At 44.2% G+C, this 27537-nt stretch overlaps 1 protein-coding gene across 1 annotated transcript in view; it reads left to right on the plus strand.

Moving 5' to 3' along the window:
* The window catches only part of Frem2 (FRAS1 related extracellular matrix 2), a 139223-nt gene that overhangs the window by 33840 nt on the left and 77846 nt on the right, over window positions 1–27537 (plus strand). Inside the window, exon 3 of the mRNA XM_087899508.1 lies at window positions 22597–22743. Within this exon, the coding sequence (XP_087755634.1) occupies window positions 22597–22743 (147 nt within the window). The remainder of the gene's footprint in view (window positions 1–22596; window positions 22744–27537) is intronic.

Genomic DNA, 27537 nt, shown 5'->3' on the forward strand with positions numbered 1-27537 from the left:
ACCAGTAGTGAACCTACAGATGATGGCTTGTCACCAAGCCTGCCCATCTCAACTCACCCACGTTAGCAATTACAAAATTAAATTATTAACACAAAGAAGTGGTCTTAGCCAACTCCATGAAAAACTAGCATACCTTTCAGCTTGCAGCAAAGAAATTAATTGGAGCCTAAAGCAACGCCACTACTGAAAAGTGATCCAAGGAACTGAGTTTAAGGCCTCCTAGAAAGCAGAGGACTCTGAACCCTCATTGCTTGATGAGTTACCTGTTTGGAGGTCCTTTACCACCTGCCACTTCATGTTCGGTTAATCTGGTGACCACAAGAGAGAGGTGGGAAACAGCAGTGTGGAGTGTACATGTTCTCTCTGCCTTTAGAACAGCATTCTTAAATAAGTAATCTGGGCTTTTCCAAAACCCTGCTAGGCAAATGTAACCATGTTCGGGTCTTCGGTGTCTCTTAACGTTCAACCGAGCATCGTGCACTCTTGAAGATTTAAATGAAACTGCATATACAGACAGGTCAGAGCTTGTCAGTTCTGGTTCCATGTCTTGCCAGATTACTAATTGGACTTTACCATGGGTCCTGCTAATCGAACAAATTATTGCCAAAGGTGAAGCAATTATGAAAACTTGTGGCTCATTTTACCTTTTCAACCTCTCTCATTATAACACACATTGTTTTCAAAGTGTGTTACATACGCAGTTCATAAGACTCTCTTAAGACCTATGGGAGGCTTTACATTAGACTCTCTATGGTGGTTCATGATCAGCAAGATGGCACCCGTGTCGGAGAGGGTGTAGGTGGGAGGGTGCTTAGATACACAGCCCTTCTGCATGTCACCAATGCTCACTGTAGGAGGTGACAGAGAGCCTCACCAACTAGAGAGTGCACTGGTGGGCTGAGAACACTGTCGCACCTGGATCTGGGAGCCCCAGGGCTTGGGGGTGTCGTGCCGGCTTGGAGCTGCCGTGCTGGTTCGGAAATAGTGAGGGGGGTTACTGTGTTGGGAAATTGTCCCAGAAACTAATGAAGATTTAACAGCTGTTGGAGGATGAGGGGGACGAAGCCAGAAAAGAGCTTCGACGAGAACAAAATGGTAGAAGCTTTAATGGGAAAGACGAGGACAATATGGTAGAAGCTTTGATGGGAACAATACAGGGCTAGCTTCATCAGCTTCCATTGCTGCTCCGTGAAGTTCTTCTGCTTGACGATCTTGGTGATAGACAGAGGATGTCAGCAGGTGACAGCAGGTGAGAGAGCTGAGCTGCAAGCCCATAAAGAGGACAATGTCTTAAAGGTCTAGACCCAAATGCGGCATCTACAGAAACAGAGTATTCAAAACGTGGGCTGGGGAGATGGCTGAGTCAGTGAAGCGTTTCTGTCGCGCAAGGATGAGGATCTCAGTTTGAATCCCCAGGACCTGTTTTAAAAGCTGGCATGGCTGGAACAGAAGTATAATTACATATACAGATGCATATGTAGATAGATAGTTCCAATCCTTTATTTTACTGCTTTAAATTTTTGTTCTTAAACTATTAGTGTTGCTGGTGAAATGATTTTGTGAGTAAAAGCACCTGCCGCCCTGCTGATGACCTGAGTGTGAGCCCCAGGACCTGCATAGCAAAGGGAAAGATTCAGCTCCTACAAATTCTGACTTCCATATCCAAATCAGTTCCCGCAAGTTGGGATGTAGCTGCTGATGTATGCCTTTATTTGAATGCTAAAGTTATTCCAATGTTAATTTAGTGATCCTTTAAATGTAACAATGGACTTATGTTAAACAACACTTTTATTTACGGTCAATAAAAATCTTAGGGTATAGAGGATCACATGTTTAAAAATAGGAACACCATGCTTCCTAGGAGACCACTGGGCTCAGATCTGGTTCTGTTCTGTCTGGTCATTTGCCACTTGGGATGAGATGCCTTGAGAAAGGAACCCTCACTGCTTTCCCTACCATGAAGGAATTCTATCTGTACTTAACTCTTAAAAAGTCAGAATCACCTTCATGCATAAGATGTTAAAGTCATCCCAGTTTGCAACAATCCTCGCATTAGAAATGTCCCCCTTACTTTAGAAGTCACGTGGCTCAATTTAGATGAACAGAGACCCAGTGCAACAGCGTCACCCACCCAGTGACGTTTCTGCTTGCCAGTGAAGTCCCTGAAAAAGGGGAAATACTTGATGCTTCTCCCTGATTATATCTATAGAAGGGGTAGGACCCCTTTGTCATTTCATTTCCGCTTTTATTCTTACTAGAAAAAAAATTATTTCTCAAAACAGTAATTACTTGCCACCCTCACAGCAGGAAACTGCAGCAAGATCTCTTTAAAACACACCGCTGGGGAGTGACTTAGGAGAACGTAGATGCTGTGTGTACCACAATCAAGATGACGGGGTTAGGCCGAGGAGGAGCAGATCTGAGGTTGACTCTGAGAGCTGATAGGGCTGCTCCTGACAGGGAAGCCTGTGAGGGGCTTTGAGCGCCCCGCCTCCTCTCTGAGCGCCCCGCCTCCCCTCGAGAGCCCCGCCTCCTCTCTGGGAGCCCCGCCTCCTCTCGAGAGCCCCGCCTCCTCTCTGAGAGCCCACGTGCACTCTTGGCTCCAGGTGACTCGAGAAAGAGCGGCAGTCTGTCCGCCTGGCTTCTCAGACAGAGAGGAGCTTTCTTGGGAAAGCCGCTGCTGTCTGTGGTTCCTGGGTCAGACAGCAGTGGTCTGTGGTAGGGTGAAGGCCCCTGTGAGTGTTAGACCAAGTAGTGTCCTGACTGTCCCCAGCCCCCTTCTGGACTGGTCCTGATCGCACTGCTTATTCACGCAAGCTCTTCTCTGCCGTAGATGCCCGCTTAACGATAGAAGCTGCCCCAAACCTTGAGAGATAATTTTTAACTATAAAGTAACCTATTTAGAAGAAGAAGGTTTTAGCAGGTGGTTCTAACTAGCACGTTTCCTGCCCTTAGGAAGCTGCAAGTGTTTCAGGAGAAAGGTAAATGACTTAAAATTGGATACGTGGAAATTGGAGTACAGAGACTGATCTGTGTGGAGACCTAATTTAGAAATATAAGATGATTCTGTTAACGGATCTTTTATCGGGACCTCTCTGAAACCAGGCAACAGTTTTTTGCAAAGCTAGAGACAGGAAGTACATTTGACTACAGGAATTTGTGTCATTTCAACACGTGAAATGTTTTTGAAGGTTTGCAATGAGCGTTTGCAGTATTTGTGTGCGTATACTCACACACAAATGCACACAGCGGGGGTGGGGGGAAGAGAGGAAAAGAGAGGAAGAGACAGGGAGAGGGGAGATAGAGAGGGAGAAGGGACAGAGGCTACTGTGCCCAGATGTTTATTTAAGACACGGTTCTGTCTATCCACTGTTAGATGTGCTACATAGCGTTATATGGCAATGCTATTTTGAGCATGAGGCTTATGGAAGAGGACAAACCACAGGTCTACGGTTAAGCCTCCCCTGTTAGGAAGACAAAATAAGAATCACGGGCTAATCCTAGTTAAACTAAACCATGCAAATCATCAGGGGAAGCATTCGTATGGGTGATAACAAATACTCACTTGCTTTAAGAAAACCGGGTAAGGCCCTTCGGGGTTGCGCAGACCTGGACCTCACTGACGAGCTGTCTGCTCTCTGTTTCCTTCTGTTTTCTCCCTCCACACTCATTTTCAGTGGTGTCTGCACTTCATCTCTCTGGCTCTCGTGTTTTTACGGCTTTCTCGACTTAGACTTGATTTGCTTTGTTCTAGACTCAACTTCAACACGCTTTCCTTCCGGAAGGCTTGCCACTGCCACAGAGGCTTCTGTGTGCTCCTCTCCTGCTGGAGGGAGTTCCGAGTGAGGTACACAGGTCTGGGCCCATCTGTCTCCTTCATTCTTGTTTCTTCCACCCCAGCACAGCTCCTTAAGCCTTGCTTATGTTAAGGTGGTGGAAAAAAAGAAATAAGACAATTACTGAACTTCACTTTTGAACAATCAGGGACTGAAGAAATTCTCCGGATGTTTGAATATTAGAAGTTTAGAGTACACGTGGGTATGCATTCAATATTATAACCCATGTAATTCATAGTATTATATATTATAATTCCTTCACCAAAGACATATCAAAAAAAGCGAGGAACCATATTAGAATAACCATATTAGAATATTTTTATCCAACATCTAAGGCAAAGTACAGGCTGTTGTAAATGATCTGGTTTATAATTTATGTTTATATGTACAGTATGCAATCTGGTTCGGGACTCTTAATTTGAAAGTTGGAACTAATAGTAAATTTAAAGTAAATCACTCGAGAGTTTTCTAGAACACAGGACAGGGTAACAATTCAATCACTGTTTAGTGAGCGCTAGTCGTTCACTAAAGATTTACTCTGTTGGGAGGACTTGGTGAAGCCTCTTCATGTTGCTGGATCAGGATAGTTTGGGGGTGGTTTACATGGAGGTATCTGAGAAGCGAGAGTGGGAAGGTTAGGGGAGGTTCATGCACCTTCTGAGGTTTTAGATATTCTTCTCCAGTCAGTGGGGAGACGGGGAAGGGGTTGGAAATGATGAATATGCTTATCAGGCGTAGTCAGGGTGTTCGGATGCTAGATAAGAGAGAAGAGCAGAGTAGGAGGCTGTAGACAAACCAGGTAGAGAGATCACGTGGCAGAGAGAACAAGTTGCTATGGCGAAGGGAAAAAGGAGACGGAATTCCAGAGATGTTTAGGCCTAGTAGCAATTAGATAATGGGGCCCAGTGAATGTAGGGGAAGCCGGTGTAACTATCCCAGGGTTCTGCCTAGCAGCGGAAGAGGGAAACAGCATTATTCTTATTCTCTATCATATGAAACACAAGAGGTAGCTAAGCAAAGACATAGTGCGGGCGCAACTTTGGGATGTGTGTGAGATCCAAGTTCCCCGGGGGACAGCGGGGCTGCCGCCCTGGCAGTGCAAATGGATGATCCAGCTCCAGCGGAGATGAGTGGCCCCACTGCAGTCTCTGGAGACAAGAGTGCGGGCCGGGACTGTGAGATGAGCTCAGTTTCAGAGGGCTACAGAGTGTGAGAGAGGCTGCGCGCTCTGAGAGCTCCCGCGACTGCTGATAACAGGATGTATTGTGTGGAAACAGAAAAGAGAGTCCCAGGGAGCACAGAAGAAATCCGAATGCGCGTGACGTCTTGCTCCATGATCTCACTTCTCAGGCGAGGCAGTTTTCAGTCCCAAATCAGCTGACTGCACCCCACTAATTAGGGGGAAGTGTTGGAGGTGGGGGACCGGATGGAACCCAGGTTCCTGACTGGAAAACAGGCACAATAAAACTATCTACGTTGCTATGTTCTCTTGGGGACCTAGAATGCCACTTAACAACTCTCGGCAATGTCTAGTCCACCCTGGGCACCGGAACCAATATGTAGCACCCCTCTGTGGCCTCTGCCTCAGCCGCTGCCTCCAGGTCCTTGCCCAGCTTGAGTTCCTGTCCTGACTTCCTTTGATGATGAACTGTGGTGTGGAAGCTGAGCAAATCCTCTCCTCCCCAGGTCTCTTTGCTCATGGTGTTTCATCACAGCAATGGTGACCTGAAGGCAGAGAGTAAAAAATGAAAAAAAATCTCCACCAGGTGGTAGTGGCACATGCCTTTAATCCCAGTGCTCAGGAGGCAAAAACAGGTGGACCTTTGAGCTAAAGGTCAGCCTGGTCTCAGCCAGGACTACACAGAGAAACCCTGTCTCGAAAAACAAAACAAAACAGAAAGAAAACAATTTTTTAAATTATTTTTAATAATATGTAATTAAAAATAGTTGTGTACCTGTGTGTGTGTTGGGGGGGGTGTGTGCACATGTGGTACAGGTGCCCACAGAGGCCAGAAGAGAGCACTTGGTATAGTCAGAGTCTCTTTGGATCACCAGCTCCCAAATAATGACACGGAAACTTCTTATTAATTATGAAAGCTTGGCCTTAGCTTAGGCTTGTTACCAACTAGCTCTTGTAACTCAAATGAACCCGTTCATATTAATCTACATTCTGCCATGTTGCTTGTTACCTCTCCTCAGTACCATAGTCCCATTTTCTCTGTGCCTGGCTGGGAAATTCTGCTTCTCTTTTTCCCATAGTTCTTATCTCTTCCCAGAGGTCCTACCTAGCTATTAGCCATTCAGCTCTTTATTAAACTAATCAGAAGGTGCCTTTGCAAAGACACATCTTCACAGTGTACAAAACAATTATCCCATAATACCTTGGAGCTGGAGTTATAGGCAGTTGTAAGTTGTTTGACGTGGATGCTGGGAGCCCAAGTTGGATCCTCTGCAAGAGCGGTACATGCTCTTAACTGAGCCATCTCTTCAGTCCCTGAAAGAGACTTTATTTGTTTTTTATAGACAAACTCCAGGATAGAATAAAGGAATAATACAAATATTACCAAATTTTCAGTGAGCGTGGCAACCTAGATAAACGCATTTCTGGGGTCAAGAAACCCCACTGTTCTGAGGATGAAGTTCACGGAAGGTGAAGGGTCTGGGGTTGTGGGTGTTGAGTTCGCTCTTGATTGGTACGAGAAGGAGAGTTAGAGAACTCTGAGCTGCAGGGTGCCCCGCTTGGTCTTCCATGCATGAATGAGCATGGCCTTAATTCTTCCTGTGCTTGTCTGGTGGATGTACAAGGTCTCCCTTCCTAGGACGTGGAAGCCCATGCTGCTCCCTGCCCAGCTGAGAGGAACTCAGCTCTGCTCCCTCTTTGACTGGCTCTTCTGTGTGAATCATGGCACATAATCCCTCCTCTAGCCTCACAGCCAAACGCTGCTCATGTGTTACTCACAGATATTCTGTGAGAGTCTGTATAGAGTGGAGCCGTCTTTTCTGGTGTTAGCTGATATGGGATACATAACTGGGTCTTGCTTGTTGAGGATTATGCAGTGATTGGCGTACACTATAACCTAAAGTTACTGTCTGTACTGCTTTAGAAAATACTGAGGCTGATCTCTAGATCTCTATTTTATGTTCATAGTTAGGCCTGGGAGTATTCAGAGAAGAATAACAGCGGTCAGTGATAGTAGTGCTTTTCACATTCGAATGTCTGTTAAGGCTTGACTCTAAAGCCCATGGAGTGGTGCTAGCTGAGATGGCACTCCTCACAAGGTGGGGCCTCATTGGAGGACATGGATTTAGAAAGGCAGATGCTAAGGGCTCTGTCCTGCCTCTCTCTTTTGTTCTACCCCCCCCCCATCTTCTTGACTGCTGAAAGGTAGAAGCCTTGTTTCCCAGCATGCTCTCTGCCACGATGTTCACAAAGCCAAAGCAGCAAAGCCTAGTGGCCATGGTCTGAATCCTCTAAGACCATGAGCCAAAGTCAAATCTTTCCTCTTGTCAGCTGACTCGGTATTCTCACAGCAACAGGAAAAAAGCTCACGTTTAGGTTTATGGCTGCACATCACCACTCTTCCTTCTAGTAACTATTTATGCCTGCTGAGTAGCACAAAGCCAAAATAGCCAGAAGCTTATCACAACCAAGCCATATTATATAAACACGAAGGGGCATTCAGCCTGACCCAGGATCTAGGGTCTTCGTCAGTGTTTTTATATAAGCAAGTCCAGTTGTAACGGTGCAAATAAGTTTGCTCAATTATTTAATCTATAAAAATTATTTAAAAGGACATTTAATTGTAGATTGTATTTTGCCGGTCTGGAACTACATGATCTCATCTCATAAACATTAAAGACTTATGGGCGAAGGATGAAATGAGTGTGTTTTAAATATTTAAATATTCAGTATTTTCACAATGGGGCTTTAACAATGTGAGCACTCAGGACTCCCGAATAGACCTGAAGCAGAATTGTTTATTGAGATTATTAGCTGAAGCCAACAGACAAATCCAATGATCATGTGGCCCATCCTCCTCAAGAACAAAACATAGAGGGAGTTGCCCGTTCCCGTTTCCCATCGCTCTTCCTCATAAAGAAACAAATGGATCCTTCTATATTCTGTTCATGGTGTTCTCTGGCTTCAATGCAATACCCGCCATGATGAAAGAATACAGTAGACTGTTATTGACTCTCTGGGCATCCATAACTGCTGCAGATAATTAAAATGTTAATTGCAAAGAACCACCATTGTATGCTATCACCTTTTAAAACAGTTGTGCCCTTGTATGCTGCACTAAGCCGTTAGGAAAGTTTTATTCATGGCATCCTTTCAGAGACTTGCCCTTTTATGACTAGTTCCTGTTGGAGGAATAGTAGTAGGAGATGTGTGGGGTTAGTTATTAGTGAGGAGTGATGTGGTCGAGGGGTTCTCTAGTAAGGGAAAAGTAGGAAGGTAGCACTCACCCTGTTTCTAACAGCTTGATCCCTCCACTGTCCCTTCTCTAGGGACTCTCTCCTCACCCCGGGTAGAAGTACTAATTGAACTCACCAGAGGGTTTTTGTGGGTCTTTTATGGCTATCGTTACTCCTCTGTCCTGAATTAAACCTCTGGAACTCTAAACCCAGCCTCAATCACTCCAGGTCCTTTCTCTGCAAAACAATGTCCCACCTTCATTGAACTCTTTGGTAAGGCTGAGGGATGCTTATTTAGTAGAGAGACCTGCACGCAGCCAAGCTTCTACGCTGCTTCAGTCTGTTACCCGTGAGAGTTTTGCAAAACTGTCCAGGAATGTCCAGCATAAAGCATAATGAAGTTCTGATTAAGACTTTTTTCTAATACATAAAAATGCCCGTATTCCGTTTTGAAGCATCTGGGTCACTTTTCTAGGTGACAGTTTTCATTCAGCAGTGACGTGAGTGAGGGATGGAATGTTCAGGAAGTCGGAACTGGAAGATGAAGTAAACCATCCATGATTTTGTGAACTAATATATGGGAAATTAGTGAAAGCCATGGCATTGTACAAACAAAAATAACTGAAATACTCATGCTTATAAATCCTCTTTTCATTAGAATATTGATATTGGGACTGGAGAGATGGCTCAGTGGTTAAGAGCACTGGCTGTTCTTCCAGAGGACCTGAGTTCAATCCCCAGCCCCCACATGGTGGTTCACAACTATCTGTAACTTCAGTTCCAGGGACCCAATGCCCTCTTCTGGCCTCTGTGGGCATCAAACACACACGAGGTGCACAGACATGTATACCTGCAAAACAACCATACACATAAAATAAAAACCATATAAGTACAATAAAATATTCGCTATTGTACAGCTCTCATTTCTCGGAAAACTTGAAAAGAAACGCCTGTGTGCAGTGTAAGCTGGATAAGACCCCTGTGTGTAGTATAAGCTGGATAATTAACTGAGTGTTCCCTCTGCATTTGACAAACAGCATTTTATAGCAGAAGTTAGGAAAAGGGGGAAATTGCTGAAGGGAACGATTGGCATGAAAGGAATGAAGGTCCTAAATACCTAAAGGGGCTTGAGTCCTAGAACAAATGAAGTCCTGGTAGGCGGGGAGAGTTTACCTAAACAGGGTTTCAGCAGATGCCCCGCCTCCTAGCTGGAAGCATTTCCAAACACTGGCCCTGCAGTCTCTAATCCAGGCCACGAATCTTAACTCAGCCCTTATATGCAAGTGAGGGCAGCTCAGCCTAGCCTTTGCCCAGATCTCCTTGGTTCAGCATGTATAGGTCTCACTGAGCCCTGGGCTCCTCTGCCATCTGCCCTGTCCCCGGATCTTGAGACAGGGGATACAGGATCACAGCCATTCTCTTTGCCACCAATAAGGTAAGAAAAAAAAATATCATGAAGGTTTTCTGTGAATCTTGAAATTCCTAAAACATGGGTTTTCTACTGTTCTTTTAAGGGTACTGATGACTTTCTGAGTGTTCATTGTCTCAGACAATTATTAGTTTCAATTTCTAGGGGCATACAGTTGGACATTATGTGTGTGTGTGTGTGTGTGTGTGTGTGTGTGTGTACATATTATCCCATGTGTATTATAAGCATATTTATTGCCCCAAAGTTCCAGGCACACGTGTGTGTATGTATACACACACACACGAATCTTTGTACCCAGTTGCAACACAAATGGGACTAATTCATGATTTTAATTTGAAACATGTTCGATTCTTCTGAAAACCACAGGAATTTCCCAGTAGAATATGTCAACATCATTACAAAAAACCCGTCTGAGATCTGAATCAGAATGTCATTTCTATTTCCTCTGAAATTGATGGGTACCTGGGACTGGAGAGATGGCTTGGTAGTAAGAACACTGGCTGCCCCTGCAGAGATGACCTGGGTTCAGTTCCCAGCACCTACACAGAGGCTCACAGCCTCAGAATCAGCTCCAGGGTTTCTGTTGTCCTCTCTTGGCCTCTACAGGAATTGTATGCCCGTGGCACATACGTATCAGCATGCAAGCTCTCTCGCTTTCTCTCTCACACACAAATACAATAAACATAAATGTTTCTGAAGAGATGCTCGACACCGAGCTGTTTGCTGCAGTTCTCCTGGGACGGAGTAGCTGATGAATGAGATAGAAGTTCAGACTTGTGGACCGTGGGCTTTCACACTTTGTTTATTTAGCCTCTTTCCAGAGCCCTGCTAAGCCCATACTTCCCGAGCTGGTGATTTCCTTGCTACAGAAGCGTTCTTCTTAGTAAGCCTGAAAATCTGAGTTGGACAGATCATGGGGTTTAAATGTCCACAGGGAGCAAGTTTAAGATCCAACGGAAAACCAGGTGCGAATGTCGCTCAACATTGCTGGCAGCTTTGGCCGGATTTTTGTTTGTTTTTAAGCTGGAGAAAATCCTGATCTTTGTCTCCATTGAGATCTGATCCCACATTTGATTAATTAAAAAAAAAAAAGTGGAGCACTCTATTGTTAAGTCACAAAAATTGAACTATGTAAATATGTGATCCTAATGATCACTGTGTCTTCGATGGCACAAGCATACCAGGGGCCAGCTGTATTTGTTCGAACTCGCTTTTCTTGGCATCCTACAGATAAGTATATTTGCTTTGCCATCTGAATTAGAAATTAGGAGCACCCAGTTTTAGTTGCTTTTCTCATTGCTGGGTTGAAATACCTGACAGGAAGCAATTTGCAGAGGAGGGGGGTCACATGGCATCCACAGTCAGGAAGCACTGGGAGATGAATGCTGGTGCTTAGATTCCTTCTTATCACTCAGTGTAGGACCCCACCCCATGGAATGGTGCCACCCACAGTTAAGGTGGCTCTTCTCAACCCCATGGAATGGTGCGCCCACAGTTAATGTGGCTCTTCTCAACCCCATGGAATGGTGCGCCCACAGTTAATGTGGCTCTTCTCAACCCCTTAGAATGGTGCCACCCACAGTTAAGGTTGCTCTTCCCACCCCATGGAATGGTGCGCCCACAGTTAATGTTGCTCTTCTCAACCCCTTGGAATGGTACCACCCACAGTTAGGGTGGCTCCTCCCACCCCATGGAATTTGGAAAAAAAAATATTTATTAATGGTATTGGACTTTACTCCTGAAATTTCTGAAATCCCATCCTACCTGTTGGTGACGGATGATGGGACAGATACTCAGGACCCTCTGCCTGGTCTTTGTCCATACTGGAAGCTGACTTGTTCCAAGGTATAGTTAGAGGTCGCTTAACAAATGGGATCCCTTTCTCATAGGCCTTCAAGACACAGTCGTGACTCAGAGTCCCAGGTATTTCTTCAGGATAGGCCATTTATACAGCTTAATGCTGCCAACATCCTTCCTAGTCAATGCAGTGTGTGTGTGTGTGTGTGTGTGTGTGTGTGTGTGTGTGTGGTGGGGTGACAAAAAACCCCACACAATGCGGGTCAATGTCCAGAAAATATGAATTCCAAAAGAAAAATTGCCTCCTGCATGTTGGCGGAGGAAAATGTAAAAGGAGCTAGCTATATGTTCTATGCTTTTGTTTGTTTGCTTTTATGTGTATGGGTGTTTTGCCTGTCTGTCTGTATGTATGTATGTATGTATGTATGTATGTATGTATGTATGTACGTGTACTACATGAGTGCTCGGTGCCCCTTGTAAGCTAGAAAAGGGCATCAGACCCCCTAGAACTGGAATGACAGACAGTTGTTAGGCACCATGTGGGGGCTAGATCCTGGATCCTCTGCAAGAACAGACAATATTCTTAACCGCTGAGCCATCTCTCTAGCCCTGGTGTGATACATACTTTTGGAAACTGTTCAATCTCTGTAAAAGGAAAAGTGAGAACGTGCATGTATGTGAATATGTGCATGCATGCATGCGAGCATGAATGTGTGTATAGGAATACGTCTGTATGAGCATGCATGCATGTGTGTGCATGCACGTGTGTTTACACTCAAGTCCATGCTTGCATTGAATATGCGGTATTTCCACTATTGACAACAAAGCATCCTAGAAAGTGGAAGGCTGAGTAGAATGTGTTCGGTGCTCAGCCGTGTTATCTACAGCGACTTCAGGAAACCCTTTCTGCCTTCATGTTTCCAGACTCTCAGGTGCTCCGGTGAAACCTCATCTACTGAAAGATCTAGAATACAGCAAGCCAATCTGATACTTGATTCCTATTAAAGCCTAAACTAGGTGTCGAGTTTCACGGGGACCCAGTGAATTTCTAAAGGTCCTTCCTCACCCCAAGTGTCCCCTGGGATTAGCTGTACATTCTAACTGATTGGGAAAACTACCAGCTCAACTGTTTCCTGCAGAAGGAAAATAAAACACCTTTGCTGGAAACGTTGCTGCGCCAGTGGGAGAAGGTCTGAGTACGTACACAACATCAACATACTGAAGATACAGTAAGAAAACACGGGTTTGCCCAGGGCAGTCTGCCGCTGTGCTAACATTAGGTACCCTTGGACCAAAGCCTGTCTGCATTTGCATGTTGATGTTTGGTGCCAGTTAATTCTCTTCTTAAGACATAGTTGGTTTTTATTTTTATTTTGAAGTATATGTAGGTTTGTGTGAGTGCACGTGGGCACATGCTTGTGAGTTCAGGTGTCATGACACAGGCGTCTGATCCCTGAGAGCAGGAGTTATCGATGGTTGTCAGCCACCCAATATGGATGCTGGGAACTGATCTCAGGTCCTCTGGAAGAGCAACAAGTACTCTTAACCACTGAACCCTAGGGAGATAGTTCTAAGGTTTTGTGTATGGATGTAGGGTGGAATCTGTCTGTCCTGGGTATTGTAAGACCCTTGGTCTCCCCGAAGATGTTGCTCCCTCCATCTTCTCCCCATCCCTCTCCTCTGCAGTTATGACAACCAAGACTGCCTTGTCTAAGGGCCGAGGAGCTGTCTAAGGGGCTAGAGAGCTGTCTAAAGGCTGGGAGGTCTCAGTAAGTGCCTGTGGCACAGACATAAAGACCTGAGTTTGGATCCCCAAAACCCCCATAGAATCAGGTTTGATTGCCCCTGTCTGTAATTTCAGCTTTGGCATATGGGTGTAGGTTCAAGACAAGGCAGCCTCAGGAACTCACTGGGCAATCTGCTAACTGGTGAGCTCCAGGCTTAGTGTGAGAACCTGTCTCAAAATATAAGGTGGATAATGAGTGATCAAAACCAAACACCTACTGCTCGCTTCTGGCTTCTATGTGCATTCAGACGCATATGCACACGTACACTCACACACATGTGTGCACATGTATGAGAGCATAAAAACACAAAGTCTCTAGACTTTGCCAAAATGTTCCCCAGTAGCAAAAATCACCACCCATTCCCAGAGAGAACTAGGTTAGACTATATTAAAGGCACTGTGTTTGCTTTTGAAGGATGCCCTTTAAAAATGCCTGCCTGGAATAGGTATGAACTCTGTTGTGACTGTTATCTCAAAGTGTTAGCAGGTTCACCGTGCATGGCCCATTAACCAAGTAGGAAAAAATGTCGCTTGCTTTGGCCTAAGAGAACAGTTTGTCAACTGGCCTTCATTTTCTACCAAGTAGACACCAAAATTCAAAATTCCACAAGATGCCTGGTCAGGTCTTCGTATGATTGCTCAGAACAAACAAATGCTGGGGTTACCTTTTTTAACAGCATTTTTGGAAGGACTGAAAATTACACCAGGTATGCTCGGCGTTATGAACATTACAAAGTCCAGAGACCATAGACTACCTAACATTAGGACCCGCAACTATAGCTCAGCCTGTCTCCATTTTATTGTAATACTGAAGAAAATTAGGCTCATGATTTGTTGGCAACACCTCTATAAACTTTTATTCCCAAAATGCCATTGAAGATTTACAGAGATACCTTATCATAGCTAATCTGATACTACTTCTTATTGCTAATAATATATTTTTCCCTCCGTAAGATGTGTTGCTTAACAAATAAGAACAGTAAAAGATACTCATAAAACCCTTTTCTAGCTGAAAAATATATTTTTAAGTCACACATGGTGCCACACACTTTTAATCCCAGCACTCAGGAGGCAGAGGCAGGCAGATCTCTGTGAGTTTGACTCCAGCCTGGTCTACAGAGCGAGTTCCAGGACAGCCAAAGATACACAGAGAAACCTTGTCTCGAAAAAACAAATATATACATATATATTTAGCTTGAAAACAACTGGATCCAAGCTTTAAATTATTTTCCAAACATAACACTTCCAGTCTTGGTGTTTTAAAAAGACAGAGGTGTCCTTTAAAAAACATGCTTGTTGAAGAAGTGTAGACAGTGGACACTTGCTGAGTATGTAGAGGGTAAATGGGTCCCGTCAGTTTCTTCTGCTTCTCTTCTTCTCCCTCCTCTCCTTCCTTCTCCTGCTCGCCCCTCCAGCCTCTTCTCCATCCGCTTTCCTCCTCTTCCCCCGCTAAATACACAAACAAATTATTGTGCTTTAGAGACATACATCACCAAGAGGATTCCATTGAATTGCTTGCCTAACTTTGAAGGGATCAGACCTGTTACCAAAGGGATTGACTAATTAAATACTCCTGCAGGTTAAGCAGCAAGGCTCCCTTTGCAAGTCTAATCTGAAGTAGATGAGAAGAAACAATGAACACAACGAACTGACCTGTGACACTGAGGCTGCCCACGTCTCTGTCTCTGTCCCATCTCCTCAATGCTTCCTTCCTTCCTTCTCTCCTTTGTGGACAAGGCTGTGCTGATTCCTGCAGGTGCAATAGCTGGATAACCAGGCATAATTCCATAATTGTTTTTAATTGTAGAAACTTAAAGCTTACAACTTCAAAAACAAACCAAAACAAAACAGAAAGATGGACCATTAGGGAAAAGGAAGCCAGGGAGTGAGCATGGGGAGAGGAAGGCAAGAGAGGAGTGACCAGGACAGGGGTGGGAGCTGGTGTGGCCCAGCCAGCCATGCATGCATGCAAGTATAGAATGTCACAGTGAAACCCTTGAATTTCTGCACCTAATATGATTGAATCATTATGATTTTTAAAAAGAAATTCCAAATTTCAGAAACTTAACTTTTTGCTGCCAAAAATAGAGCCGAGAATGTGTGAACAATTCAGATTTCTATCTGTACAGCCAACAAATAAAGCAAAAATTAGCTCTATAAGAAGGTTCCTCTTAGTTCTGGCCTGCCACTGTCTCAGTTCAAAATCAATCACAGCATTTTGATCATACAATGACTTTCCTGCTCCCATCTCAACCAAACCTCCCAGCCTTGCCATCAAATTTAAATGCTGGTGATAATGGAACAAGAGGAATTAAGGTCTTGATTGTTGTTGTTTCCTTTTTAATAATCATCTTAAGAAACATATACTTTTCCATTTTATATTTTTGTCTGTTCCCATGGATATAACACAGAAGAAAGCATAGTTGGGCCATAGTGCCTGTGGCTGTATGTCTTCACCTCACTGTGGTGTGGGATACTGTCACACTGATGGTAATTACAAGCCTCACCTCCCTAGGGAATCAACTACAACACACTAAACCGGTTACTCCTGGAGGTGGTGGGCCACGCCTCCTCCCTCCCTTCCCCTCTTCTTGGGGTGGGGGAGCCTGTCTGGCCCTGGCGCCACAAAAGGAATTAAGCTTTGGTTTGAATAGAGACCCGGAGGCCATTAAGTTTATTTTAAGAACATGTTGCCAGAGATCTAATAAATTTATTTGTAGCTTCAGGCAGGGCTTGCGTGAAATCTTGCTGCACCAGGTGTTTGCTTTTGTGTTTTTTTCCCTCTCCCCAGAGGGAGATGTGGGTGTGGCTCTTCCTAACTCTGCTCTCTGGAAAAGCAGTCAGGGCTTCTGTGAAAATGTTTGTTTGCTTACATCTTTATTTCTGTGGGAAATCAGGAAGATGATAGCAGATTAGTTCTAGGTGGCTTTTAAAAAGAGAGAAAAGGTAAGACCTCCCCAAAGCTAAAAACATACACAGGCATATATTAATACTTTTATATTTCATATTTGAAATGTTTAAATATATAAGCCTATCAAAGGACCACTAGAGCAGGCTCAAACCACCAGGTAATATTTTTTAATCTTTCACAGTAAAGCAATGCCCTTACAATCAATCCATCGAAACTACACCTTTCTAGGGCATTAATAAAATAGCAAGTGAAAAGAAATTGCTGGTCCATGCTCTACTCTAAAATACCTAATGTCTGTATTTGTGCAGTTCAACAACATAATTATTTCTTTAATGTTGCCTGATCAGCAAAATTAAGTGAAAGAAAAAAAAATCCTTAGCTGCTTGCGTGACATGAATGAAAATAACTAAGTGTTAGTTCCCAGGCTGCAAATGCTCCTGAAACAGTGGGTGAGAGTTCACCTTGCAATTACCTGTGTTTGCTTTGTCCTTTGCCCTTTTCAGGTGCACATTCAGGTGGATGTGCACCGGAATTCCTCATCCTGGAGGTGCATACCAGCAGCCAAGACCTTAGTTCCACCAAGTCTAACTCAGGAGATGACATGGGACACAAACCAGTCAGGCTTGATTGAGCAAAGGACTCTCAAAGCCTAGGTCGGAAGATGGACCTCAGTGGTTCTTCTGTTGTGAGGGGGTTGCAAGAATGAAAATAAGCACATTCCTTTGCATTTTAATTCCTTGTTTGTTGGGCAGGGGCAGTGGGGGGCGTGACGGGGCAGCTGAAGCTTAGTGGGGGGAGGGGTCGTGCTTAGTTACTAGAAGGAGCCCTGAAGGCTCAGGCTTGAGGATCCCATCCAGCTGTGGCCTGCCAAGTCCCTCCATCAGAAGCGGGTACCTCTCAGCTTCCTCAGCCCAACCTTCAGTAGCCTCTGAATGCCTTCTGAAGTTAGGGACTCTGAGCTCTTGTGTTCCTTGCTGTGTTCATCTTACTGTCCGGGGGCCTCGGGGTCTTGGCCAACATGGAGGGACAGTCACTCAGAGAGTGTTGCTTCTATTCCCATGTATGAATTCATTAACCTGAGACGATTAAAAGGATGCTAGCACGGTCTGAAATTCGACGTTGGTTGACCTCAATGAACTGATCAGACGACTCGGAAGAAGGAGAAAAGAATACCGGAAGTTGGTGTTAAATTGGCCCTGACACACTCTATACACAGATTTAACCCCACGCCCTCTGACCTGGTTCTCAGAGTGTAGAAATCCCTGACCTACTGTGTGTTGAATGGGGGTAATAATGTTTCAGAAAGATTATGATGACTATGGCCTCCGACCTGTCCGCATGCCTCACCAGGCCCTTGAAGGACCCACAAGTCTCAGCTGAGTTCAGCCAGTTTACCCCATTCCTGTGTTCCTTTTGCCGAGTGTTAACACTGGTAGAACCAACCTCGTGCTTCCGGTTACTAAAAATCATAGTCACAGGCCTTCTGGTACAGGGTAGGCAGTCTCTGCATTCAGCCCCGGCCTGCGGTGAGAGCACAATCTCCCTGTAGTCTTGACAGTTATGTCCAGCTTCCTTATAGCAGATAACACGTGCTCCCAGGAGCCCCCAAGCCAAGCCCTAGAGCTGTGTGGTAATCTTTTCTGCTCTTCTGTATCTGAAAGAAAAAGGCTTCCAAGGGGGACATGAAAAAGATTAAAATGTCTGATTTCCAGGGACCTCAATAGCAAGAAGAGTAGAAATTCGTATGTAGCAAATTCCCTAGGCACCCACAAAACTGCATTCTCTGAAGTTCTCTTGTTCCTGGGCTCCTCATCCAGAAGCACCCTTCCCTCCACCACCCTGAATGTCCAAATGGCACCCTGACTTAAGGACCATTTAACCACTGTCTCTTCCATGTGTTGTCTCAGATTCCCTCTGGGTAAAGCAATCCCCCCCTCCACATGCAGGGCAGCGCCTCGCAGTGCTTGACAGTCTCTGGCTTGTATGGTTTGCGCATGCGCATGCGCCATGCCCCATAGTTGAAGATTGACTCCTGGGCTCCAAAGACCCAGGTCGGCTTCTGTTTTGTACCAGGCAGTATTCAGTATTCAGTAAAAATCAGCCTGACTGTAAGGGGCAGGGGTCTGGCTCTACAAGCTGACAGCCTCTCCTATGAAGAACCTATGGCCAATGCAAAGTTAGAGATGCATCTTGTCATAGACACAACAGTGAAATGAATCCTTTCCGTGAGCATAGCGGGAATCACCAACTCCCATAAGCATAGCTGGAATCTCACCAACTCAGTCCTGATGGTGATTAAGTCTGGCTTGCTTTTAAAGAAAAAAACTTTCTAAAATTTGCTTAAAAATAAAATGGCATAATTTTGCCTATAAATCAGATAATAATAATGCCTTAAATCTTTTCCAATATAAACACCCATTTCTAGCTGAGCACCCTACCATTGACCTACATCCCCAGCCCTTAAATATCTGTCTCTATCTTTGGCTTTGAAAGGTTAAATCCAGATTAGCTTTTGTTTCATTGTGGATGCCTATTTGACTTCTAAGGAAGTCTCCAGATTGAACGTTATTCTTGGCAAGTGGAATTTACGATAGAAGGACAGTTTTTCTGCTAATTAACTTTTGTCTAAGGGCAGATTCCTCATCAAAGCGAAATGTTGGGCATCCTCCCTCAACAGCACAGGTCAGGGCTGTGGCACACTGTGCTATGGTTATTATGTGTGCCTTGTCTTAAGGGAAATCAGGAAAGCCAGTTTCCAGGGAGGGATCTCTGAAGATCTGCAATTCTTTGTTATTCTAAAGTCACTATTGAGTCTGAACTGAAAGAGAAAATTGTAACAGCCTAAAGACCAGCTGGAAAAGTTCAAAGGAAGCCTTCTCATCAAAACCTTAATGGCTCTGGTGTCAGGGCTTGGGGACAAAGCATTGGGGAGTGTGGTTATCAGCTGTCAGGCACCTGTTGTGGAGATTTATGGCAGAAGCCATGGGCCTTAATTTGTTTCCAGCTCCTCGGGCATCTGACACCGGGGTCTGCTTTTAAAAAGCAGCCAATCACGTAAATAAAATTTGTCTGGTTTTTAAACTGATTAATTTTATGTACAATTCCACAGTCATGTAGCCTTAGTTAACAGCGTTGACATGTAGTATTCCCATCTGCGGAGGTTAGAGGTGTTCGCATGGTATATACAAAACAAGGTTGATTTCCACTATGTTCTTAAAACACAGTTCAGTTCTACAGGATCAATCACACTCTTAACACACAGAGTTAAAGTCAGCAAAGTTTAGTCCTTCCGTATCCCGGCATCTTCCTTACACAACAAGGGACTGCTGAGGTGTTGCAAGTTCTAAACCTCAGGATGGCCCACGTGTTCAGAGGAGTCAGGTGGCAGATCACTGTTTTGAATTGGACTATACAGGTGTGACTTGGTGCTCTCTAGTTAAATATCCACTAAAAAATCCCAGCTTTACACTAAGTTCTAAATCCCTGTGGTAATTCACCTGGACCATATCATCGTCCTTACAGAAGCAAAGGCTCCTGATATTGTTTCTGGTTTTCTTTTACTAAAAGTGTTGGGAATCCATGAAAATATTTATTCAGCCAGATGTGATTGAGAACTGTGGGTAAAATCAGTAATTTGGTACCTATTCCAAAATGAAAGACAATTTAGATGTATCCTTAAAAACAATAGTTTTAAATGAAAGGATTCGGGACTGGAAGTTACATAAGTGTAATATGACCCAGTAAATGGGGCACTTCCTTTAACCAAAGCATTGAATTCTACTCCATGTAGTGACCACTTTTTTTACTCTAACAATAATCAAAATAAAGTGCCTGCTCTCTAGATCAGGGGTCAGACTCAGAAGAGGCAGAAACGACCAGACAGAAAATACCTACATTTAGAAAAGGAGGCAGTGGAAAGTACTGTGTAGTAAAACTATTCCAACAGAGAGGTCAGCGAGTGCTACAGCTTGCTGGGGTGTCTTGATTCATTCAGGGATGATCAAAGCCCTCCACCACCCAATAGTCCTCGGTGTGTAGTGTTTAGAAGACATTGCTGCTTCTTAGACTATTTCAGCAAAGAGAATCAAATTGTAAGACTGGCTAAATATCGTCAAATTTGGAAAAATAATCATTGCCAAGAGGAGGAGAAAATTGATGGGTGCTAGAAAGGAGACTGTGCATCATGCAAACCCCACCCCCGTGTTCGTACATTAAGAAAACAGTTGGATATGATCGCATCTCTTCCTATACAAGTGACGATGCGCTGTGATATCCTGTCTGCGTACGCGAGGGGGGCTACTTACATCAGGTAGCTAGTGATTCCATCCCTTTCTCCTTTCTTCGTACCAGAACCTTCAAACTCTGTTCTGGCTACTCATAATCTATACAATCAGTTAGATCAGGTCTTCTCTGCTGTAACAAAGTGCCTGAGATAACCATCGTGATAAGAGCACAGGTCTACTTTGGTTTATGTGAACAATTGGCCCTCGTCCTTTGGACCTGTGGCATGACAACAGATCATGCCTGTCTCCCTGACACCCATGTGGTGGCTCGCAACCACCTGTTACCCCAGTTTCAGGGGATCTGATATTCTTTTCTGGCCTCCACAAGCACCAGGCAGGCTTATGACACACACTCATACATGCAAGCAAAACACCTATACACATAAAATATTAAAATAAATATTAAAAAAATTTAGAAAGTAATTATAGAGGGTGTGTTCATCTGTATTCAAGAGACTGAGTTAAGAGTATTGCAAGCTGAAAGTCTATGCTCACATTATGTAGTGAGACCCTGCCTCAAAATCCAAACCAGCAAACAAACAAGTCAAACCAGAAATTAACAAAAAGCTTAATTGTCCAGCACCTCATCAACTCTAAGCATGCAATAATCCCGTGTGTACGGTGCATTCTATGTAGTCGCATCCAAAGCACATGTTGTCGCTTCTGCATCACAGTTTTAAGTGCTTCAGTAAGGATTTTGTATTTATTGATTTCCGTGGTGGTTCAACCACTCGGCGGTACTGGGGATCGAACTGAGGACCTTGTAAACACCAGGCAAAAAAGCGCTACCAGAGTTGCAGCTCTGCCCCTGAATCTTCTGTGCAGTGACTGAAAGGCTTGGCAGTGGTCTGCTGTAGTACACTAGAGTAAGTTTTGTCAGGTCTGGGGTGATGAAGGAAATCGTTACAATGAGTGCTCCCTTACAAATCTGTTTTGGCTTCTTTGGGGACAAAACTCCCTTGGAAGACTGACAGGAGCGATCAAACATCCCTTTGCCTCTGGCATGCGCTGTGGGACTTTCTGAGAGGCTGCGATGCCAAGTCAGACAATAAGAGAACCAGTTTCCCTGCATAGTCTCAGCTGCATGAGGTTTTCAGGTGGGAGAGTTGATAACTCAAAGTCACCATGGTTTTTCCTTATAAACGTTTAAGATAAAGATGGTATGTTTCTCCCCTGGTTGCTTTGCCTTGTACAGATTTTCACCCAGCCAGCCAGAGCCTTGACATTTCTCCACCTCAATTTTCTCTACATAGCTCTCTTTGTGTGGACTCAAAAGAGGGGAACCCAGAATACAAATGCCCCTTTAGCTGTGTTTGTTATTTAGGCTTTGTCCTCTTACCCTTTTCCAGAAAGACTTAAAAGGAATTAGTGATGCCTTTGTTTATAAACCTCACAGATCAAAAGGCAAGATGTGGAGGGATAGGTGTGGAGTGATCAGCTGATAAGCAGTTCTTTGATTTACTCAATAGAGTAGAGAGAGATCACACACAAGGTTCTCTTTCTCCCTAGAGGCTGCCAGCTCCGTTTGGTGGGAAGGTGGGAGGAGAGGGGAGGCCAATGAAAAAGGCTGTCTGTTTGCTTTCAGGAATGGAGTGGAGTCTGGTGAAAAGGGGGGTGGAGCAAGAATATTTGTTTTTCTGTAAGTGGTTATAATTAAAGCCTTCCACCCAATTGCTCTGTGAACCAGAAAAAGGTATTTGGAAAGGTTTTTGTGTGTGTAAGAACATTGCAACCCTCTATAGAGAAAAGCTTGCTCACCAGCGGCACCTTGTGGTGAGTGTTTTTTTAAAGTATCTTTTTATTAACTGACAGCCCATACAAGGTGTTTCCATCACATTCATCCCCGTGCTGTTCCCAGATCTACCCCTCCCTGTTTTATGACTTTCCTGGCTTCAGAATACTACGTGATCCTTTCTGCTTCCCACCCTTCCATCCTGAAAGAAGGAGGAATTTCTGAGGGACCATATCATCTGGAATGCCTGACAGTCACTGAGAGGCCGGTTCTACCTCCACGCACGTGTTCCAGAGTCATGTATTAAATCCAGCAGTATTCTTTTCAGAGTTTTCTCGTTTGTGGACTGTTAAGGCTGTCCATTCAAGAACGCAGTAACGTAAGGTTTTACATTCTTATTTTCCAGGTGGAAACAAGTTAACCAACCAGCATTTTCGACTGAACTGGGCGTGGATCTCATTTGAAAAGGAATACTATTTGATCAACGAAGATTCCAAGTTTCTAGATATTGTTCTTAAACGCAGAGGGTACCTGGGAGAAACTTCATTTATAAGTAAGTTTAATTTGCACTTCATATGTGTTTAAAATTTTTCTCTGGTGATAAAACTATAGCACTAGTTTAGGTCACTGATCTTGGCTAAATTTTAGTGAGACGTTGATATTTAACTTCTAAGAGATATCAACAGATATGCATCAAGGTGCATGATTGTGACCTTTCTGTGGTGTAGAATAAATGCACAAAATTGGAAGAAATCACCGATGAATTCAAAAATTAAATCAAATGTTCCTAGGTTAGAATAAACTAATGAGAATCTAATTTATCCCCAGGGTACAATTCATCTGAAACAGAACTATAAAAATACATACGACAGCTGGGCTTTGGTGGCACACACCTTTAATCCCAGCACTCGGGAGGCAGAGGCAGGTGGATCTCTGTGAGTTCGGGGTCAGCCTGGTCTACAAGAGCTAGTTCCGGACAGGTTCCAAAGCATAGAGAAACCCTGCCTCAAAAACCTAACAAATGAACAAACACACAAACAAAACATATGACAGCTACTTTAATAAACAAGCAAAACTATTCATGGAGTTGGGCCCTGTGGCCCCGTGGCTCACCGAAGTCCCTTCCTGACCACTACATGTTAAGATGTTACGTGTTATATCCTAGTCATTTTCTCAAACCAAGAGCCAACAGCAAATGGATAAAACCCTTGTTCAACTCCGACTCAAGGCCACATTTCACTTCATCTAATCATAAAATAGGGGAATGTGTGAAGCAGAAATACAGTCTGTGCAGAATACTGACTGCATTGACAAGAAGTGGCATTGCACCCCAGGCGATGGTACCACCCTGAGAACCGCACATTTAATAGAGTGGGTAAGTGCCGAGGAGGGAAATTATTAATCACAATAGAAAGCTAGAAAAGGACTGGCAAAAATGAAAGGGTTGTCTCTGAAATTATTACTTTGAAATTGCGCTGGCCTGTCACCCCCTTAAACATTCGGTCCCTATCTACAGACGGGTCCCTCCACTAAACACACAGCTCTCCCCTGATGTGTTTGGACCATGGATATTAATTATTCTTTCCTTTAAAAATAGGGCTTTTATTTATATTTTTTTCTTGTCTTTTGAAAAGAGGCCTGTCCACCTTCAACTGGGCTGCCCTTCCTGGTCCTTCCTGTGCTGTACTTCTGCAAGTACATTCTCTTTGACTTTCTAGATTCTACATTCTCTTTGACTTTCTAGATTCTACATTCTCTTTGACTTTCTAGATTCTACATTCTCTTTGACTTTCTAGATTCTACGTTCTCTTTGACTTTCTAGATTCTACATTCTCTTTGACTTTCTAGATTCTACGTTCTCTTTGACTTTCTAGATTCTACGTTCTCTTTGACTTTCTAGATTCTACGTTCTCTTTGACTTTCTAGATTCTACGTTCTCTTTGACTTTCTAGATTCTACGTTCTCTTTGACTTTCTAGATTCTACGTTCTCTTTGACTTTCTAGATTCTACGTTCTCTTTGACTTTCTAGATTCTACATTCTCTTTGACTTTCTAGATTCTACATTCTCTTTGACTTTCTAGAGCGCAGTAGATGTTTGTCCCGCTCTCCTTCTTAGGGACTCAGTCTCTCTGCCAGGGCTCCCCTCTGCACACCCCCAGCAGATGTTTACTGTCAGCGAGAGGTAGGTTTCAACTGTCCTTTGTGCCTGTAAACACAGTGAATAAATTGCACTGAAAACAGGGGAAAGCGGAGCCCCTTGGTCCTTATCAACAATGTTCCTGCCTATTTGCATTCTGTCCACGTTTTTGGCAAGTTTGTGTAATTTGAATTCACAGTTGTCCTACTCAACTGTTACTGTTTCTCAGGTAACACTGAGAAAGTTAACCATTGAAAGGTGTTTTAAAGACTTTCAGATCTGAATATTTTCTCGCTCTCCTTTTTATTATTCTTCTTTAGTGAAATACTAATGCATTTTCCTAAGTTGTTTGTTTGGACCAACTATGGTTTCCTATGACTGTGACTCTCCCAGCAATTCTACAAGGGCTCCCTAGCTCTGCTTGGCTCGCCTCACACAGCTACTTAGCAGATGGAATGGAAGAATATTAGAAAGAACCTGTGTGTCCACGTCTCCCTGTGTGTCCACATCTCACTGTGTGTCCACGTCTCCCTGTGTGTCCAAGTCTCCCTGTGTGTCCAAATCTCCTGTGTGTCCATGTCTCCCTGTGTATCCAAGTCTCCCTGTGTGTCCACATCTCCCTGTGTGTCCATGTCTCCTTGTGTGTCCACGTCTCGCTGTGTGTCCAAGTCTCCTGTGTGTCCACATATCCCTGTGTGTCCACGTCTCCCTGTGTGTCCACGTCTCCCTGTGTGTCCACGTCTCCCTGTGTGTCCACGTCTCCCTGTGTGTCCACGTCTGCCTATGTGTCCACATATCCCTGTGTGTCCACGTCTCCCTGTGTGCTCACATCTGCCATTATTGAAGATGACCCTAAAATTATGCCAGGACCTGGACTAGAGTTCAAGTGCAACGCAAAGCAGATTTATAGACGTCTACAATGAAGATGCTGGTCCCATAAAATTTCCACTTCCACATACTGTCTTAGTTACATACACACTAGAACACATGGTAGCTGCAGATAGAATATCACTTGAGTACAGTTTATAAATCAAGATTTACACAAAACAAATACATACATTTTCCCAAGGATGACTCTTCGTCTTGTAACCCTGTGTTAATTCATGTTTGCATTCCTGTGACGGAAACTCCTGACCAAACCTACTTACGGGAAGGAAGGGTCGCCCAACCCCCAACACTGGCAGTGAATGGACAGAGGCAGGAGTGACCCCCAACCGTGCCAGCAGAAGCAGGAGATGGGACTGTTCACATCTTGGTTGACCAGAAAATAGAAAGAGCTAGACCAGGCCCAGGAACAAATATAACCTTCAAAACTTGACCCTAGGGACCTGCTTCTGCCAGCCAGGCCATACAACCTTTAAAATAATGCCAACAGATGTGGCCCACACATTCAGGACATCAGCTAAGCAGGACACCTCATGTTTAAGCCATAACAAACTTCTTAAAATTGAAGGTCGGCGTATAAGCTAATGGGGTTTGCTACGGCATTTTCATACACACACATCAGGCTTTGGGCTTGCTCACCTTCTGCTACTGCCCTCTTCCGACCCCCGTTTCTGCTTTCATGTGGCATGAATTCCCTCACCCTCCCTATTCCACTCCCCTTAAGATCTCTTTCCTGCTCTCTTAGTCTCCTTTATACTTTCACAGCTTACACACACACACACACACACCTAGGTTTCTCATTAAAGAAAACCCATGTGCTTGACCTTCTGCTCCTTGCATAGTTCACTTACCATAACGAATCTCCATTCGTCCGTTACATTATCCTATAACTGTCATGATTCCGTTTTTCTTGATGGCTGAATGAAAATCCATTGTGTCCGTGAGCCACAATTTCTTTATATGCCATCCTTTGCACGGTCATCTAAGCTGCCTCCATTTCTTAGCAGTAATTGGACATGCTGAGATCTCTGCGGTACATAACAACTTCTTACGATCCACTGCTGAACTAAATGCGCATTCGTATTTGATGATAGTCTTTGCATCTCAGGGATCTCACGCCTACTGGTTAGCAAACATCTATTAATGGCAAGAACATCCTTAAGCCCACTGAGTGCTCTATCCATCTCTCTTCCCCTTATAAGCCTTCATTCACCAGTTCCCCAGTCCTTTAGTCCTGACTGGTGCTGCACTAGTCAATAGGCCTACAAAATGGAAGTGGTTGTTACTGCAATCTGAGTCTTTATCCATGCCAGGGCTAGTCCCCAGTACCCTCCAGATCTTAACCCCACGAGAAAAATACCATTATATCTTCTACTTCACAAGTGAGCAAAGAGAAAATGTGATACTCCCAAATAGTCAGGTCCCAGGGCCCACACTGATAACCATTTCGCCAGACTGTCTCATAAACCGAGAGCGGTTAGGGTAATAATTGGTTTGCATTCTATTGCTGTGTGGCTGAGAGGATTGAAAGTCCACTTTCTCAGTCCAAGGATGCCTTGTTTCAGCCCCGCACTGGCAGAAGTGCATTGCTTCATTCCGCCCCACACCGTTTGTCCGCGTGAGAAACGACACAGAAGTGGCTTCATTTAATAACTGAAGGGAACGCAGGTGGGTGTTTTCAGTAGCAGCAGTGGGGATTCGGTATTGCAACCTGTGTTCCATCAGGTGGATGACTCTGCTGTCCTTTGGTAAATGTGGCTGAAACTGGAGGTGATGCTTTATAGGATAGGAATTCCTTTCTGGCTTTAACTGTCCTCTACATCTTCTGGAAAGAGTTCATTGCTGATGAAAGAAACTCCAGCCAAGCAGGCAGCGGTCGACTAGCAGGCTGCTGTGATGGTTGTGGTGGGAAACTCAGCCAGATACAGAGAGCTGGGACTCCTTTTTGGAGCCCTTCATCCTTTGCCATTAAATGAGCTGTGCTGTCTGCTACCGAAGCGGATGCATATGTGAAACACTACCTGACTGATGTTCTCCCAAAGACTACAAGATGAAGTCTTTTCACAAAACCTTTATTTCCATCTTCATGTTAAGATTAGCAGTCTGTGGTGTATTCAGATATATCCAATTTCTTTTTCCTTTTTTTTTTTTTTGTGTGTGTGTTTGGTTTTTCAATACAGGGTTTTTCTATGTATCCTTGGCTGTCCTGGAACTAGCTCAGTGGACCAGGCTGGCCTCGAACTCACAGAGATCCACCTGCCTTTGCCTCCCTAGCGCCGGGATTAAAGGCGTATGTCATCGTCACCACAGGAGGAAAGTAACCT

Source organism: Myodes glareolus, chromosome 20 (genome assembly GCF_982192425.1).
Source record: "Myodes glareolus chromosome 20, mMyoGla1.1, whole genome shotgun sequence".
NCBI classification, from domain to species: Eukaryota; Metazoa; Chordata; class Mammalia; order Rodentia; family Cricetidae; genus Myodes; species Myodes glareolus.